This window comes from Monoraphidium neglectum (assembly GCF_000611645.1).
Source record: "Monoraphidium neglectum strain SAG 48.87 unplaced genomic scaffold scaffold01320, whole genome shotgun sequence".
Classification (NCBI taxonomy): domain Eukaryota; kingdom Viridiplantae; phylum Chlorophyta; class Chlorophyceae; order Sphaeropleales; family Selenastraceae; genus Monoraphidium; species Monoraphidium neglectum.
In genome coordinates, this window is record NW_014012308.1 from 1,780 (window position 1) to 15,554 (window position 13,775).

At 64.8% G+C, this 13,775-nt stretch overlaps 4 protein-coding genes across 4 annotated transcripts in view; 3 read left to right on the plus strand and 1 right to left on the minus strand.

The window, feature by feature from the left end:
• Positions 1–560, minus strand: part of MNEG_7459 (3-deoxy-7-phosphoheptulonate synthase) — a gene marked incomplete at both ends in the record, with an annotated part of 2,226 nt that extends 1,666 nt beyond the window's left edge. The window contains one exon of the mRNA XM_014044065.1: positions 546–560. Within this exon, the coding sequence (XP_013899519.1) occupies positions 546–560 (15 nt within the window). The remainder of the gene's footprint in view (positions 1–545) is intronic.
• Positions 561–2,685: 2,125 nt separating this feature from the next.
• MNEG_7460 (hypothetical protein) lies at positions 2,686–5,112 on the plus strand (the record flags this gene model as incomplete). Its single annotated transcript, XM_014044066.1, has 1 exon — positions 2,686–5,112. The coding sequence occupies one exon, from the start codon at positions 2,686–2,688 to the stop codon at positions 5,110–5,112; it is 2,427 nt and encodes an 808-aa protein (XP_013899520.1).
• Positions 5,113–7,854: 2,742 nt separating this feature from the next.
• Positions 7,855–10,086, plus strand: MNEG_7461 (hypothetical protein; the record flags this gene model as incomplete). Its single annotated transcript, XM_014044067.1, has 6 exons — positions 7,855–7,995; positions 8,153–8,285; positions 8,975–9,183; positions 9,475–9,486; positions 9,770–9,858; positions 9,942–10,086. The coding sequence occupies 6 exons, from the start codon at positions 7,855–7,857 to the stop codon at positions 10,084–10,086; spliced, it is 729 nt and encodes a 242-aa protein (XP_013899521.1).
• A 37-nt stretch (positions 10,087–10,123) lies between these two features.
• MNEG_7462 (hypothetical protein) lies at positions 10,124–11,954 on the plus strand (the record flags this gene model as incomplete). Its single annotated transcript, XM_014044068.1, has 6 exons — positions 10,124–10,137; positions 10,228–10,326; positions 10,697–10,750; positions 10,995–11,083; positions 11,455–11,557; positions 11,837–11,954. The coding sequence occupies 6 exons, from the start codon at positions 10,124–10,126 to the stop codon at positions 11,952–11,954; spliced, it is 477 nt and encodes a 158-aa protein (XP_013899522.1).
• Between the last annotated feature and the right edge of the window lie 1,821 nt (positions 11,955–13,775).

A 13,775-nucleotide genomic window follows, 5' to 3' on the forward strand; every position in this document is an offset into this window, starting at 1 on the left:
GCGGCAGGGGGAGCGGTGCAATCGGGCCCGCGTGGCGGCGGCGGTTGGGTGACTGCATAGGCATGCACCGGCGCGCACGTCGCAGGCCGGCCAGTAATGCCCTGCTGTCAAAGCAGCATCCAAATGAGCCTGCTGGCAAGCCCCCAACCCCATCAGTGGTGGCACAACAGCGGCCGCCGCATGGGCAGGCGGAGCCGCCGGTGGCTCGCAATGCATGTGCAAACTCAGCACGTGTTGCAAATGCAAACGTCCCGTGCCATCCGTAGCTGCATCGTGGGGGCCCCGTTCCCCATCCCCCGAGATGCCTGCTATGCCGGTGTCTGAGGGTGGTCGCAGATCGTTCCAGATTATCCACTGCCCACCTGATGCGCGGTCCTCTGCTTCCAGGACTCCGGGCTCCAACCCGCAAGGCTGGGAGCTCCTGACACGCCATTGCTGCTCGCGTTCGAGACCTGCTGCTCCGCGACCGCCCTGCACAGCACCACGCCGCGCCGCTGCAATGCCCGGGGCTTGAGAGGCTTGATGCCACTGGCACGAAGGCCGACCTGCGTCGTGGCCATCTCAAGACGGGTCGCTTTCTGGAAAAGACACTGATAAGGCCGGCCTGTGCACGTGCGCACGCACGGCAGGGTGAAGAAGGATGTGTGATGTTCGGAAAAAGGGGGTGTGTAGGGGCTCAGCCACCTTCGAGCAGACCCGTCGACGTTGCCCGCTCGCCTGCCGGCGTGGGCACTTGCTCACCTCCGGTGTGCCGAGCAAATGAGGTGGTCAGCCCAGCAATGCAGGTTGGGGGCTCACGTACGAGATGAGGAAAGGGTACGGGCAGGGTTACCCCACTCGCTTCGCGCACTCTGCTGCCTGCCGCTCCTTGCTGCGCATCCCCAGCACGACGGTGACGGCCACTTACTATGACGTAATGGATTTGACGTCCTTGCATTCATAATCTGCCTAAGGCTGCAAGATGGGCCACGCATCCATTGGTGCATACGATGCCGTGCCCAGAGTCGTCCTGCCTGCAGGCGGGTCTTGGTAAGGGGCGCTGAGTAACAAGCGAGCGCCCTGGATGGCTGTGTCCGCGATGCACGTCTGCAAGCACCGGCTTGTGAAGCAGCGGCACCTTCAACAGGGTATGATGAAGCCGGATGTGCGCTTTCGACTGTAGCTGCAGGGTCGCCGTCATGGTAAAGGTCACAGGCGCTCAAACCATCAATCCGTGACACATTTGGAGTGCGCCTTGATGCCCAAGTGTCATGGTGAGCATCGCGACGCCCTCCTTCTCGCACAAAACATTGGGTGATGGCGGCGCACATCGTCCCAGCCACGGCAGGGTGCGTGTCCGGCAGCCACGACATTGAGGGCCCCAAATTTCGGCCCCGCCTGCGGATGTGTAGCCGCCTTTGTGTCTCAAGGCTTTGCTGACAGGGACATGGCAGCTCACAGCTTGAGCTCTTTATTTCGGGGCAAGACGTTGCCGTGTTCAAGCCATGTTCGATGTCATCTAGCCGGTCAAGGCAAGCACTGACCAAAACCCCAAAGCACAGGAGCTCGACCCGAAGCAGAAGGCTGTTGCATGCCATTGACTGTCCACGTGGCCTTCACTGACATCAAATTCACTCGTTGAGCTCACCTCTGAGCATGCAACCAGTGATGGGTAGGAGGTTCCCAAGAGCCTTGTTGAGGAGCTGGACGTCAACAGAGAGACCTCTTGCGGAAAACGCGCCAAGCAGTTATACCCACAAACAGTGTGGGGTGTTCCTGACCACACCCTGTTCACCGTGCACAAGTCAGTTGTGCATACCATGTATCACCGATAGCCCAAGGCAGCCGGAAGCGCCGCACAGTTTGAGACTGCCCACCGCACCACCATTGCGGAATCATCCTGGTGTCCTCGCCCCGCGGCCGCCTGCTTGCGCGAACCTTACAGCCCTTTACCATCTTCAGATGTTATGAAGTACGTTGAATTAGTTTCGCCTTCAGTGGCAGTGGATAGCTTCCAGGGCAGCGAGCCAGGCATTCCACGAACTACGATATGGCTTACCGCGCGGGAGACATAGTTGGATTAAGAGGTTGTACCTGTCCAGGAAGGACAACAAAGAACAGTGGTTTTCGCACAGCCCAGCAGTGTCCCCACACCTTGGTTGGAGACTGGCTCGTCCCTGCATAGGAGTCTGCGTAAGTAGCTAGCATCACGCCAATCTTTTTGAAGGTAAGCGACCGCACCCGGGGCCCGAGTGGAGCCGCTCGCTCAGTGGCCCTGCCTGGGAGGCCCCTGAGCTGGAGCGGCGCAGCAACTAGCAGAGGGCGGGCAACTTAGGCTTCCGGGCCCGCTTGGGATGCGTGCGTTAGGCCTGGCCGGGCCGAAGCAGGGGCCCTTGGCTGAAGGCTCTGGCTCCCCTTGCGGCCTGCTGTAAGCCCAGAGAGCCTTGTTGTGGACGTTTCGTGTGCCTGTGGCGCTCAGCGACCGCGCGGACCACCACACGAGGCACACCCTTGCTCGACCTCTTCGTGGAACACCGCTGGCCTCCCCGACTCGCAGCTAGGCAACCGCCCACGCTGTTCACCGCCAAGACCTTGACCTGAACTTCTTGACAGCGCACTGGTCGTCATCTGCGTGCGGCGCCTCCCCACGCCTCCGTGCTGGTGTTGCAAGCGGCCGCTGAAGCAGCGGCAGCGGCGTGTGCCGCAATGATTCAGACGTCCATGGCTTACGAGACTCTGCCGCAGGCTGGTGAATTCGCGGCGATGCAGCACGCGCAGGGCTACGGCCCCCAAAAGCGCGTGGTGTACTTGCAGCAGGCCCAGGTCCCCCAGCAGCAGGTGTTGGGTGCGCCTGCCGGTATGCGCCTCGTGCAGCAGCAGCAGCCGCAGCTGATTTCTGGCGGACCAGGTCAGCAACAGCAGGTCTGGCTGCAGGCCGCACCGCAGCAGCAGCTGCAGCAGCAGCAGTTGCCGCAGCAGCAGCACCAGCTGCAGCAGCAGCAGCACCAGCTGCAGCAGCAGCAGCCGCAGCATGCGCCTCAGATGGTACAGGTTGCTGGCATGCGCCCGCAGATGCAGTATGTGATGGCGCAGCCTCCACAGCAGCAGCAGGTGCCTGTGCAGCAACAGCAGCAGATCGTGTATTTGCAGCAGGCGCAACAGCAGCAGCCGGCGCCGGTGCAGCAGCAGGTGCAGTACAAGCCTGTGCAGCAGGCCGTGCAGCAGGCTGCTGCGGCGCCAGGCCAGGCGGCCCCAGGATCAACCGTCCTCGTCAACATCAACGGCACGCTGCGCCCCGCGCTCGTCGGTCAGAATGGTACGCTGCTGCTCCTCGACGGCGCCAAGCCCGGGATGGCCCCCGCGCCCCTGCAGCAGGCCCCGCAGCCCGTCGTGCAGTATGTAGCCGTGCAGCAGGCCGCGCAGCAGCAGGCGCCCGCGCAGCGCGTGCAGCTCGTGGTATCGCAAGCAGGCGGGCAGCCTGGTGGCGGCGTCGGTGGTGGCGGCGTGTATGTGCAGGCCCAGGGCGGCGGCACCCCACAATACGTAGCGGTACAGCAGAACGGCCAGGTGCAGCTGATGCGCCAGGCATCTGTTCCCAACAGCACCACGGTGCCTATGACTCCACAGATGCGCAACGGCGCGCCGGTGCAGGTGGCGCCCATCCAGTACGCCGTTCCTGTGCTGCAGCAGCAGCAGCAGCAGCAGCAACAGCTCCTGCAGCAGCAGCAGCAGCAGCTGCAGCAACAGCAGCAGCAGCAGCAGCAGCAGCAGCAGCAGCAGCAGCAGCAGCGCGTACCCGTGTTGCTCGGCACCAATGGGGCTGGGCTGCAGCAGCTGCCCCCTGTGGCACTGCAGCAGCGCCCGACTGTCCAGGTGATTCAGCCCCACCTGGTGGCCGCCAGCAAGCCTATGATGATGGCACCCCCCTCTGGCAATGCTGGCATTATGCCCCAACAGCTCCAGCAGCTGCAGCAGCAGCAGCAGCTGCAGCAACAGCTGCAGCAGCAGCACCAGCAGCTCCTGCTCCAGCAGCACAGCGCGCAGCTGGCTGGAGGCGCCGCGCCCGTCAGCGCCGCCACCGTGTCACTTGGCGGCGGGGCGCGGGGCGCTGGCTCAATGCCTGGCAGCCCCGCCATGCCCCAGGTGCAGGCGGCCACCATGGCCGGGCCGCTGCAGCCGCAGGGCGGCATGACAGGTGTATCGTCGGGCCTAGACATTGCCGCGCTGCAGGCGCAGGCCATCGCCGCGCACGCGCACGCACAGCAGGCCGCGCAGGCGCGCGCGCAGGCGCAGGCCAACGCGGCCGCCGCCGCGGCGGCGGCCGCGGGCGTGGGCATCATCGGCGACGCGCGGCGCTCGCGCTCAGGCTCGGCCGCCGCCACCCCCGCCGGCAGCCTCTCGGGGTCCCAGCCGGGCTCCCCACCCGCGCGCGCTGCGACGCCCGTCGCTGCGTCCCCCCCCGCCGCCGCGGCGCCGCTCCTGCCCGGCCTCGCCGGCCTGCTGGGCGCCGGCGGCGACCTGGGCGCGCTCGGCGGCAAGGACGCGGTGATGCGCCTCATCGCGTCCAGCGCGATCGAGGCCCGCATGAGCCCCGATCAGGCCGTGATGGCTGGCATGTGCAGCCCGGCTGACAAGGACGCCCTCGCCGCCGCGTTTGCGGCGGAGGCCGCGCGCCTCGGCGGCGCGCTCGCGCCCACCGCCGCGCCCGCGGCCGCGGCGCCCATGTCTGCCGACGCGCCCCTGGACGGCTTCGCGTTTGGCGGCAAGCCCCAGGCTGCGCCGCTGTCCCAGCTCGGCGCGCTGCGCGCGGCGCCCCCGGCGCGCGGCGGCAGCGGCAGCGGCATGCTGAACGCGTTCGGCTTCTCCCTATTCGGCACCCCCTCCGACGGCCTGGGCCTGCCGGGCCTAGCGGTCGGCCCCAAGGCCATCTCGGACGACGGCTCGCGGGGCGCCGCAGACCAGCTGGCCGCCCCAGGCGCGGGTGCGCCCAAAATGGCGCCCGCCGCGGGCGGCATTGGCGGGAATGCTTCGGAGGCCTCTCTGGCTGCCATGGTCTCAGGCCTCAACCTCAATCTGGCGGACCTGTCTGCCGGAGCCGCCGTGGCGGTTGCGCCTCAACAGGCGTCTGCTTGATCGTCGACATGACGCGCGCCCCATTCGCGGGGGCGTGCGCGCACAAGGGCCGCGCGGGAGAGTCCCGCGCCGCCTGGGGCGCGCGCGCACGCCCCCGGTTCCTTTCCGCTCCTCATCTCAGCAACGATGCACTGCCTGCTTTGCACAATGGACGGCCGGAGGTTTCCTTCTATGGCCGCGCCCGCCGGCGCATGCCGCCCCGCGCGGCGGGGCGCGCGCGCAGGGTCTCGGCGCGCGCCGGACGACGCCCTTAGTGAAACAGGTTTCGACGGGATCAACACTTGCGCCTCGGGGCTCGGTACCACACCGCCGCATTGCACTGCGCCGGCCGGCGCGACCGCGCAGCCGGAGGCCTCCTCGAGCGGAGCCGTGCGCCACTGTGCCCGGGCCCAAGCCCGCACCCGCACTGCTCCCAACTCGTCCCCTCCTCGCACCCAAACCACACCTTACACTACATCGACACGCAACACGAGTCATCACAACTTTCTCCAAGGCGCGGCAGTTATTTCGCCTCCTATGCGGGTCGTTCGCGCCTGTTTGTCTGCGACTTCTTATCCACAGCAACAATGGGGGAGACATTATCTTTCAGGCCGGCATACGCGAGGGCGCGCGCGAGCGCGCGCCCCGGGTGCCATCGCCGCACTCACTGTTCATGCGCTGGCCTTGGCAGGGGTGGGTTCCCTTGCTTTGCATGTGCACAAGGCATGTGTCATTTAGGTGGTCTGCTAGCCCTGTCCTTCTTGGGAAGGCAGAGCCGACACTTGCGATGCGCTACTGCTGTGATGACGCGCGGCGGCGGGCTGCGCCTCTTGCGCACCCCTTAAGACAGCTTGCCTCTCGCACGCAACACACACTCACACCTTCACACACATGGAAAAGCGCATCATTGCGGGGTCTTGCTCGGACAGCGGGCAGCACTTGGCTGGGACGCTCATAAGCACTTGCACCGCCGGCCGCGCAAGCGCTCCCGCCCCCCGCCGCAACAGTGGCGCCCCCAGGGGCGGCGCGCCCGCGCCTGGGTTTCCCTAATAGACGCTGATGTGTCTGCGGAACACACACCTACACGCATGTTGTGGCTTGCTCTCTGGGCGATCCGCCCAGGGTTTCTTCGTGCCTGGGGTTTGGGCCTGCAACGCCTCCCCCCAGGTAGAGGGTGAATGCCCCGCACCCCATCGTGCACGCACCCCATTTCGCGCCAACCGGGCCTGCGATTCGCCCGGCGCGCGCTCGCCGACCGCACCGCTTCGCTACCTGCCTCTCTCTCCTTGCCCTTCTTCTTGTTCCGTTGTGTCCTCCTGTGAACTTGAGCGAATGGCATGCAGCCCCGCCCAGAACCCTCGCCCAACAGTTGCATGGCGGCGCGCTGAGCACCGACGGCCGGGCTCTGGCGGCACGGCGGGCCGGCATGGGACCATTGGCGACGCCGCGGCGCGCTGCGCACTACTCTTGTTGTGCATGTATTGCTTTCCTCCGCGTGCACTGTCAGGCCGACAACCCATCCTTGCGGATGTTAATGATCTGCGCCCGGGGTGCAGCATTTGTTGGAGCCTGGCGGGATGGGGGCGTGTGCGGCGCCCCCGAGCCGCCTGGGATTCTCTAGTCAATTTGGGGCATGCAGCGCGTCGCCCGCCGAGCCTGCAAGGCCGGTGGGGCGCGGGCACATTGGGATGTCATGTCAGGGCCTCAGGGTGTCGGTGGGCAAACCGGCACGATGTGTTGAGAGGGATTTGGCAAGGTGGGGCGTGTACCGCATTTTAATGGTTGTGACGCCCCTGAGCCAGGATGGGGCTGGGACCCGTGCTTGTCAAGTGCGCGGGGTGGTGGAGGCATCGAATTCATATTTTCGGCAAAACTGTTTCAGTAACCTTCAACCTCAATTCCTATCCAACCTATAATCTCCATGATTAATTGCACGGGTACAGCAGGCAGGGGTTGACTTTGGACAGGCACAAATGCTGATGTCTACGTGCATGCTATGCGCTTCATCAGACTCACAAAGCAACAGAGCAGATGTCTGTGTCCAGCAACCTGAAGCTTGCCGATGGATTGGCTTGGGTGGGCCACATTTGAGGTTTCTGAAGGCTCAATTGCCATGACTAAAAGCCACCATGCTATGTCCAATGTTCAATGGTGACAGCAGACCGTCGGTCCTTCTGCCGCTGCTGCGGACGGCTCACCTGGTGACAACATGTGGCCGTCCATGACCCTGGTGGAGATCAGAAGGCCGTCTGTGTGATTTCTCAAAAAGGAAGACGCTTGATGCGCCTTCTACTTTATTTGCAGGTCGCACTGTTTGCGCGGTGATCTTGGCGGAATTGAGACACCCGGCTTTCCTCACAGCTGCAATACACTGGGATAGAGCCAGCATTGCTTATGACATCCAGCGAACACATCAAAGTTGAGCCCCAGCGCCGCTGCTGAAAGCGCAAAGGCGGCAGGACCCAGGAGGGCCACCTGCTGGTGTGGCGCCGCCGCACCAACCGCGAGACATGCCCGTCCTGCAGACCGTCTTTTCACCGGAGGGCGTCGACCCCCTCGCATGGGTGCGGCTTTGTACCTTGGTGTGGGTTCATTGGGATTGGGCGCCTGACAGCCTGGGACAGCCTGGGACCGGGCACCAGGCCTGGTCATCGCAATGCAGCTCGCCTGTTCATGCAGCACTGCCATGACGGAACCCTCCGACAGTCCTCTCCCCGACACTGCCCCAACACTTCCCCACAGGCTGTGGTGTGCGCAGCCACGATGGCGGCCAGCGCGGCCACGTCGCTGCTCGGCAAGCGGCGCAGCCACGTCGTGCGCGCGCGCGGCGGCGGGGCGCCCATCGCCAAGCAGCCGCGGCCGGCGGGCAGCAGGGAGTGCAAGCAGTGCCAGGGCTGCGGAAAGGTGCGCGATTCTTGTCTGCAACGCAAGAGTGGCCCACACCGTCTCATACAGTGCTCTTTGTTTGGTGGCCGCAGTGGCAAGCGGCGTCTCTTCTTGTTGGCCTGATGGCCACTACATGTTCAACACACCCTTGCGTCGTCTTGCCGTCCGCCGCCAGGTTCTATGCTACACGTGCGCCGGCGCAGGGCGCCTGAACAGCCCCGGCGTGGTGGTGCTGCCAAAGGGCGAGGGCGTTGAGTGGTGCCCTCACTGCCGGGGCACTGGACGGGAGAAGTGTCCCTGGTGTTTTGGTGAGGGATTCAAACTGGACATTGGCTTCCGAGTGTAATGGGCTGCGTAGTTTGAGTTTTGGGGGGCGGGGGGTATGGGACGCAGTGCACGATGGTGGGAGGGCGCTGGCGTTGCCAGCACGAGCACAGCGATCCTGGTCCAACGGGTTGACTTGCTGCGGCAAGCTCCTGTCACGGGTTTAAATCGCTTCGGTCCAGTCCACAACAGCTGAGCTGCTTTGATATGACTGCTGATCCAAGTGCATGAGAGTGCGGCTTGGGCGCTTGAGCCCAGTCGCGCCGCATCAATGAATCAATGAGTCGAGCAGTTCCCGGCGGTGGTCCAGTAGATGGGCACAAATGTGCCCGCGCCAGGCCACAATTTCGTTGCTTGAACAGTATGTCCGTGCCATGAATATGTGTTGATATGTACACCTGCTAAAGTCCGCGAAACGCGAAGACAACGAGGATCGCAGTTCCAGGATCCACTGATCAGAGGGCCAAGCGGCATCTTTTGCGCTAGTGTGCCACCATGAGAGCGATAGTACCCGTTGATCAGAGCACCTGGAGTGCTTGTGGCCTGCGCTCTGCCGCACCGAGCGCCCCCCCGCCCCATGCTGTACCCGGGCGCGTCAGCCCTGCTTCTCGCCGGCGTCTCTCCTGCCGCCGCGCCGCTGCACGCGCCGGCCGCAACGGCGACGGCCCCGCAGCATACGACTTGACGCTGGGCGCGGCGGCGCGCCTGCAGCGGCAACTTGAGGACGCTCCCAGCAGCAGCAGCGACGGCGGCGAAAGCAGCTACGGGTCAGGGGCGTCGCCTTGGGAAGGGTCCGACATGGTCAGCGTGCTGCCGCCGCCGGGAGCGCCGCAGAAGGTGATTGTGGTGCTACGACACGGGGCATCCACCTGGAATGAACAGGTGAGGGTGCATTGCTTCCCGCCGGCTACAACAGGGATGCATGCAAGCATCCAGCCGTGACGGCAGCGCCCATAGAACGTGGGCGCAAGCCGGCTGCAGGCGGGGCTGCAAGTGTGGCCGCGCGGGCGCGCGCCGCGCGGCGCACTGCGGGCCGAGGGCGCTCGCCGCCGCCGCGGTCGGCGCCAGGCCCGATGCTGTGGCAGCGCCCGCTGAGCGCCTGTCACTGACCCGCCCTCGCCCGGCTCGCCGCCTCTTGTCTCCCTCGGCCCCCGGCGCAACCAACGTTTCAAGGGCAGGATTCAGGTGAGGAGGGACGGCTTGCGAATGATACACACGACAGACCGCGCCTGCTGCTGCCCCTTGTCATAAGCGCCAGCTGCCGCACAGCGGCGGGGCATGGTGCAACAGCCGCCTGCAGAGGGCGGCGGCAGCGGGGCAAGGGCATGGGCGCCGGCGCTGGCAGTGCCTCGGCGTTGCTGCAGGGACTCTCTCGGGGTCTCTTCTGGCGGACCTGCCTTCCTGGCCCCCTTCTTCCTCACACGATCGCACGCGTTGGTACGGATGATACCTGCGCACGTGCGTGCAGGGCAACACCGATGAGTCAGAGCTCACCCAGGCGGGGTGGGAGCAGGCGCTGCGGGCGCGCGACGCGTTGCAGGACATCCAGTTTGACAGGTGCGCCTGCGCTGGGAAGGCGCTGGGGTGTCGAAGAAGAGCAAATGGGCTGCCAGGGTGCAGCCTGTGAGCAGAAGCCGCAGCGGCAGCAGTAGCAACAGCACCGGGCGCAGCAGTAGCATTGACCGCAGCAGCAGCAGCTGCAACAGCAGCAGCAATAGCACATGGCGCAGCAGCAGCAGCAGCAGCAGGGGCAGCAGCAAGGGCAGCAGCAGCAGCAGCAGCTAGCCGTGGGACGTGCACGTCTCGGCCTGCACCCCGGGCCATGCCTGTGCGCAAGTAGGCGGTCACAGCCTCGGCGCCCGTGACAGCTCTCGTCTTTGCGCACCCGCCCTGAGCCGCCCCACGCCCCGACCGTGGCACGCGCAGCTGCTTCTCGAGCCCGCACACGCGGGCGCGGCAGACGGCGGAGCTGGTGTGCGACAGCCCCGTCTTCATGGATAGCCTGAGGGAGTGCGACCTGGGATGGTGGGCGGCGGCCAGGGGATCCCTGTTTGGTTTCGGAGGTGGCGCACTGCATGCACATGCAAGCGCATGCGTGTGCAGGTGTATGTGCGTGCGTGTGTGCGTGTGTGTGTGTGTGTGTGCACATCAGCAATTGTGTGCGGGTACCGAGGGGGTTGGTGGGTGGGCGACACATGCGTGACGCATTACCCAAGGGGGCCCGGCAGCAGGGGCCGCAGCCTGACACAGGCAGCCTTGTCCTTGCACCGCAGTGTGGAATCGCGCTGCCTCTCCAAACCTTTACGAATGCCTGCGACACAGTACAGCCTCGTGCCGCCCCTCGGTCAGCCGGCTCGTGCGCGTGCAGCGACCCACTGCCCTGGCCCCCGCGCAGGTTCCAAGGCATGCGCAACGATGACATCATGCGGCAGCACCCAGATGTCTACAGGTGCGGCTGGGGCCCTGGAGGCACAGCGCTCCACCTTGGCCCACAGGCCCGCCGTTTGTGACGCCGGCGGGGTGTGCCTGTCACGGCGACCCGCCCCACAATTGCAGAAGACTCTGGCCTTAGCACCCCCGCCCGGGCCCCTTGCGCCCTCGTTCGCGTCTCACTGCTTGCAACGCTATTGGTTTCCGGACGATACGCCCCGCCCCTGCCCTTGCTGCACGCGCTTCCGCTTGCGCCGCGCCAGGGTGTGGCGAGAGGAGCCGGAGCACTTTTGCCTCGAGGGCCGCTACCCAGTGCGGGACGCATTCAGGCAGGCGCAGCGGGCGTGGGCAGGTGAGGGCTGGGGCGGCGCCGCGGGCGCGGCTGGGTGATTTGGGCGGTGACACTCCCGCCACTCGGGCGCCTGTGTGGCGCCTGCGCGTCGCTTGCTCTGAGCACTGCGTGCAAAGCCAAGCAACCGCTTGCACACAACACGGCCAGTTGTCCCTCGCGCTGCTCACGGACATCATTCGTTGGTCCGACGTGTATGCCTCAACATTCACATGCACACACGCACACACACGCGCTTGTAGACGCACAAACTCACACTCACCAGCATGTGCACACGTGCACACGCATGCTCATCCTGACACACATACACCTTCACATGCACACACATTCTCTCATAAACACACACACACATGCACACACACACACATGACCAGACATGCTGTCCCAGGAGGGCCACGTGCACCTGGTCATCACCCACAAGTCCATCCTGCGCGCGATGCTCTGCACCGCGATGGGCCTGCCGCCGTCCAAGTTCAGGTGCGGACACGCGAATTATGAACGACCTGCTTGCTACCAGCCTGAGGGCGCTTGCATGCACCTGCATCCCTGCGCAGGCTGCCTAATGTGGCCAGTCAAAAGCATAGGGAAGCGCGTCATGCGGTTGCCTAGAGCCCCGCCGCAGGGCAGCGCACGGGGCCCCCTTTCAACTCCTCATCGCCACCAACAACCGCCGCCGTCCCCCCTCGCGTCGCCACCCGTCGCCGTCCTCAAAAGGGCGATCGACATCTCCAACGGCGCGATCTGCATGCTGCGCAGCCACGAGCGCGGCGTCAACCTGAGCGCCCTCAACCTGACCAGCCACCTGCAGCTGGAGGGCGTGAGGTACAGGGTGCCCAAGGTCAGCCGCAACGACGGCCTGCTGGCCAGGGGGTAGCCGGCCCAGCGCGCGTTTGACCCCGCGTGCACTTTACCGCGTCTCGATGATGTCTGAGTTGAAGCAGTGATATCATGTCTGACGAGGCGTGGTCTGTGAGGAAAGTTTCCTGGTCTTCATGGGCGGCTGGGGGCGTGGGTGGGTTTCACAACCTGGGAGCGGCGCGCGGACGAGGTTTTGAGTGACGCGCGTGTATTGTGATTCAGACCCCCGCTAATATCATTCTCAACCTCCCAGCCTGTCGCAGCTTCGTCCCTGTGTATGTTTTTGTGTTGGTTTATGGTCTCGTTTTTTTCACCCTGCACACATGTTTTTTTCCCGGGGACACAAGTTCTTAAGCAATCGTACCGCCCCACACTCCTGACTCCTGGCCGCCAGAAGCTCCCCGATGTCCTGAGCACCCAAAATATTTTCAGCAGCAATGCCGCTGCAGGCCCCAACGCCGCGATGGAGACGAAACGCGAGCATGCGTGTGGGGCATGTGCTTCGTACATGGGACGCGCCCTGCCATCCGATGACCTCAGCTGAAGGGGGCCCCAAGGACATGCAACGGCCCTGAGCGTTTGATCGCATGCCTGCGGTTTACTTCGCACCACGCCAGCAGGCTGTTGGCTGCCGGTTGCTCGAGAGCTCCCTCCTTGCGGCATAGCGCTCGCTTCACGATGGTGCAGCGGGCCCGGCCAAGCAAGGCTGCAAGGTAGATGTATCCATTACACCGCCAACGACAGGAGTAAACAAGGAATCCCGGAGAATCTGACCGCCACACACTTGAGATAGCCAAGGCAGTGGCGCACTCTCCACTGTGCGGCGGACGTCACGGTCAGGCACCCTGGCCACGCCTCCAGTGACGCTGCGCGGATCAAGCTGGAAGCAGGCCAATTGCAAAACATTTTATCGCAGTGTTTGTCAGACGTATCATCTCAGCTGCTGCAAGCTTTCCTGTCCAGTGCACTGGCAAGATCGATAAATCGTCAAAGCACCCACGCACGGTGCTGGAGGAACAACGCGGACACGATTAGAGTAACAGCCACCATAATCCATCAGGAACAGAATGCGTGGCTTGCTGGTGCATCAAGCCCCTGCAATTGGGCGGCGTGTTGAATGCGCCCGCCGCGCTGCTGGCCCACCAGGAGTGTCAGCAGCATCGCCGCTCCCGCAGCGGCGCGGGCAGCGGATCGCCGTCGTACGTGCAGAGAAGCGCAACCGCCTGCAAGGTGAGCCGCTTGATGTTGCCTGCACGCCACAACCCGACGTGGGTGCTTGCAATCCTGTAACCGCGAGCGACGGGGCAACGCATGGCCGGCGCGTCCCCCCAAGGCGCCCCCTCGCCTCTTCGACGCGGCTTCCTGTGCGACGCACCCCTGATTGGCGCTGCCGCTGGCGCCTGGCGTCTGGGCCCTCTGCAGACCAGTTGGATGAGGAGGAGCGGGTCCGAAGGGCGCGAGAGGACGAGCTGCGGGACCCCGCCAACTTCCTTGAGTGAGCGCGGGGCTTCGACCGGGGGGTTTGGGTTTGGGGGCGCATGGGTAGGGCGAGGTTGGGGGGGTAATTGAGTGGGATGGGGCGGTCGCAGGCGCGAGGGTGATCGAGGAGGTGAAAAGCACATGTGGGTGTTTGAGTGTGGGTTTGGTGGGAGGGGAGGGCGCGACACCAGAGAGGGTTGTGGGTAGCAAGAGAGAGAGAGAGAGAGAGAGAGAGAGAGAGAGAGAGTGTGTGTGTGTGTGTGTTGTGGCGAATGTTTGCAATTATGGCTAGCAGCGGCGCAGCTGGCCCCTGCTCAAACCTCGTCGCCTGCACCCGCCCCCGCGGCCTCCTCTGCCC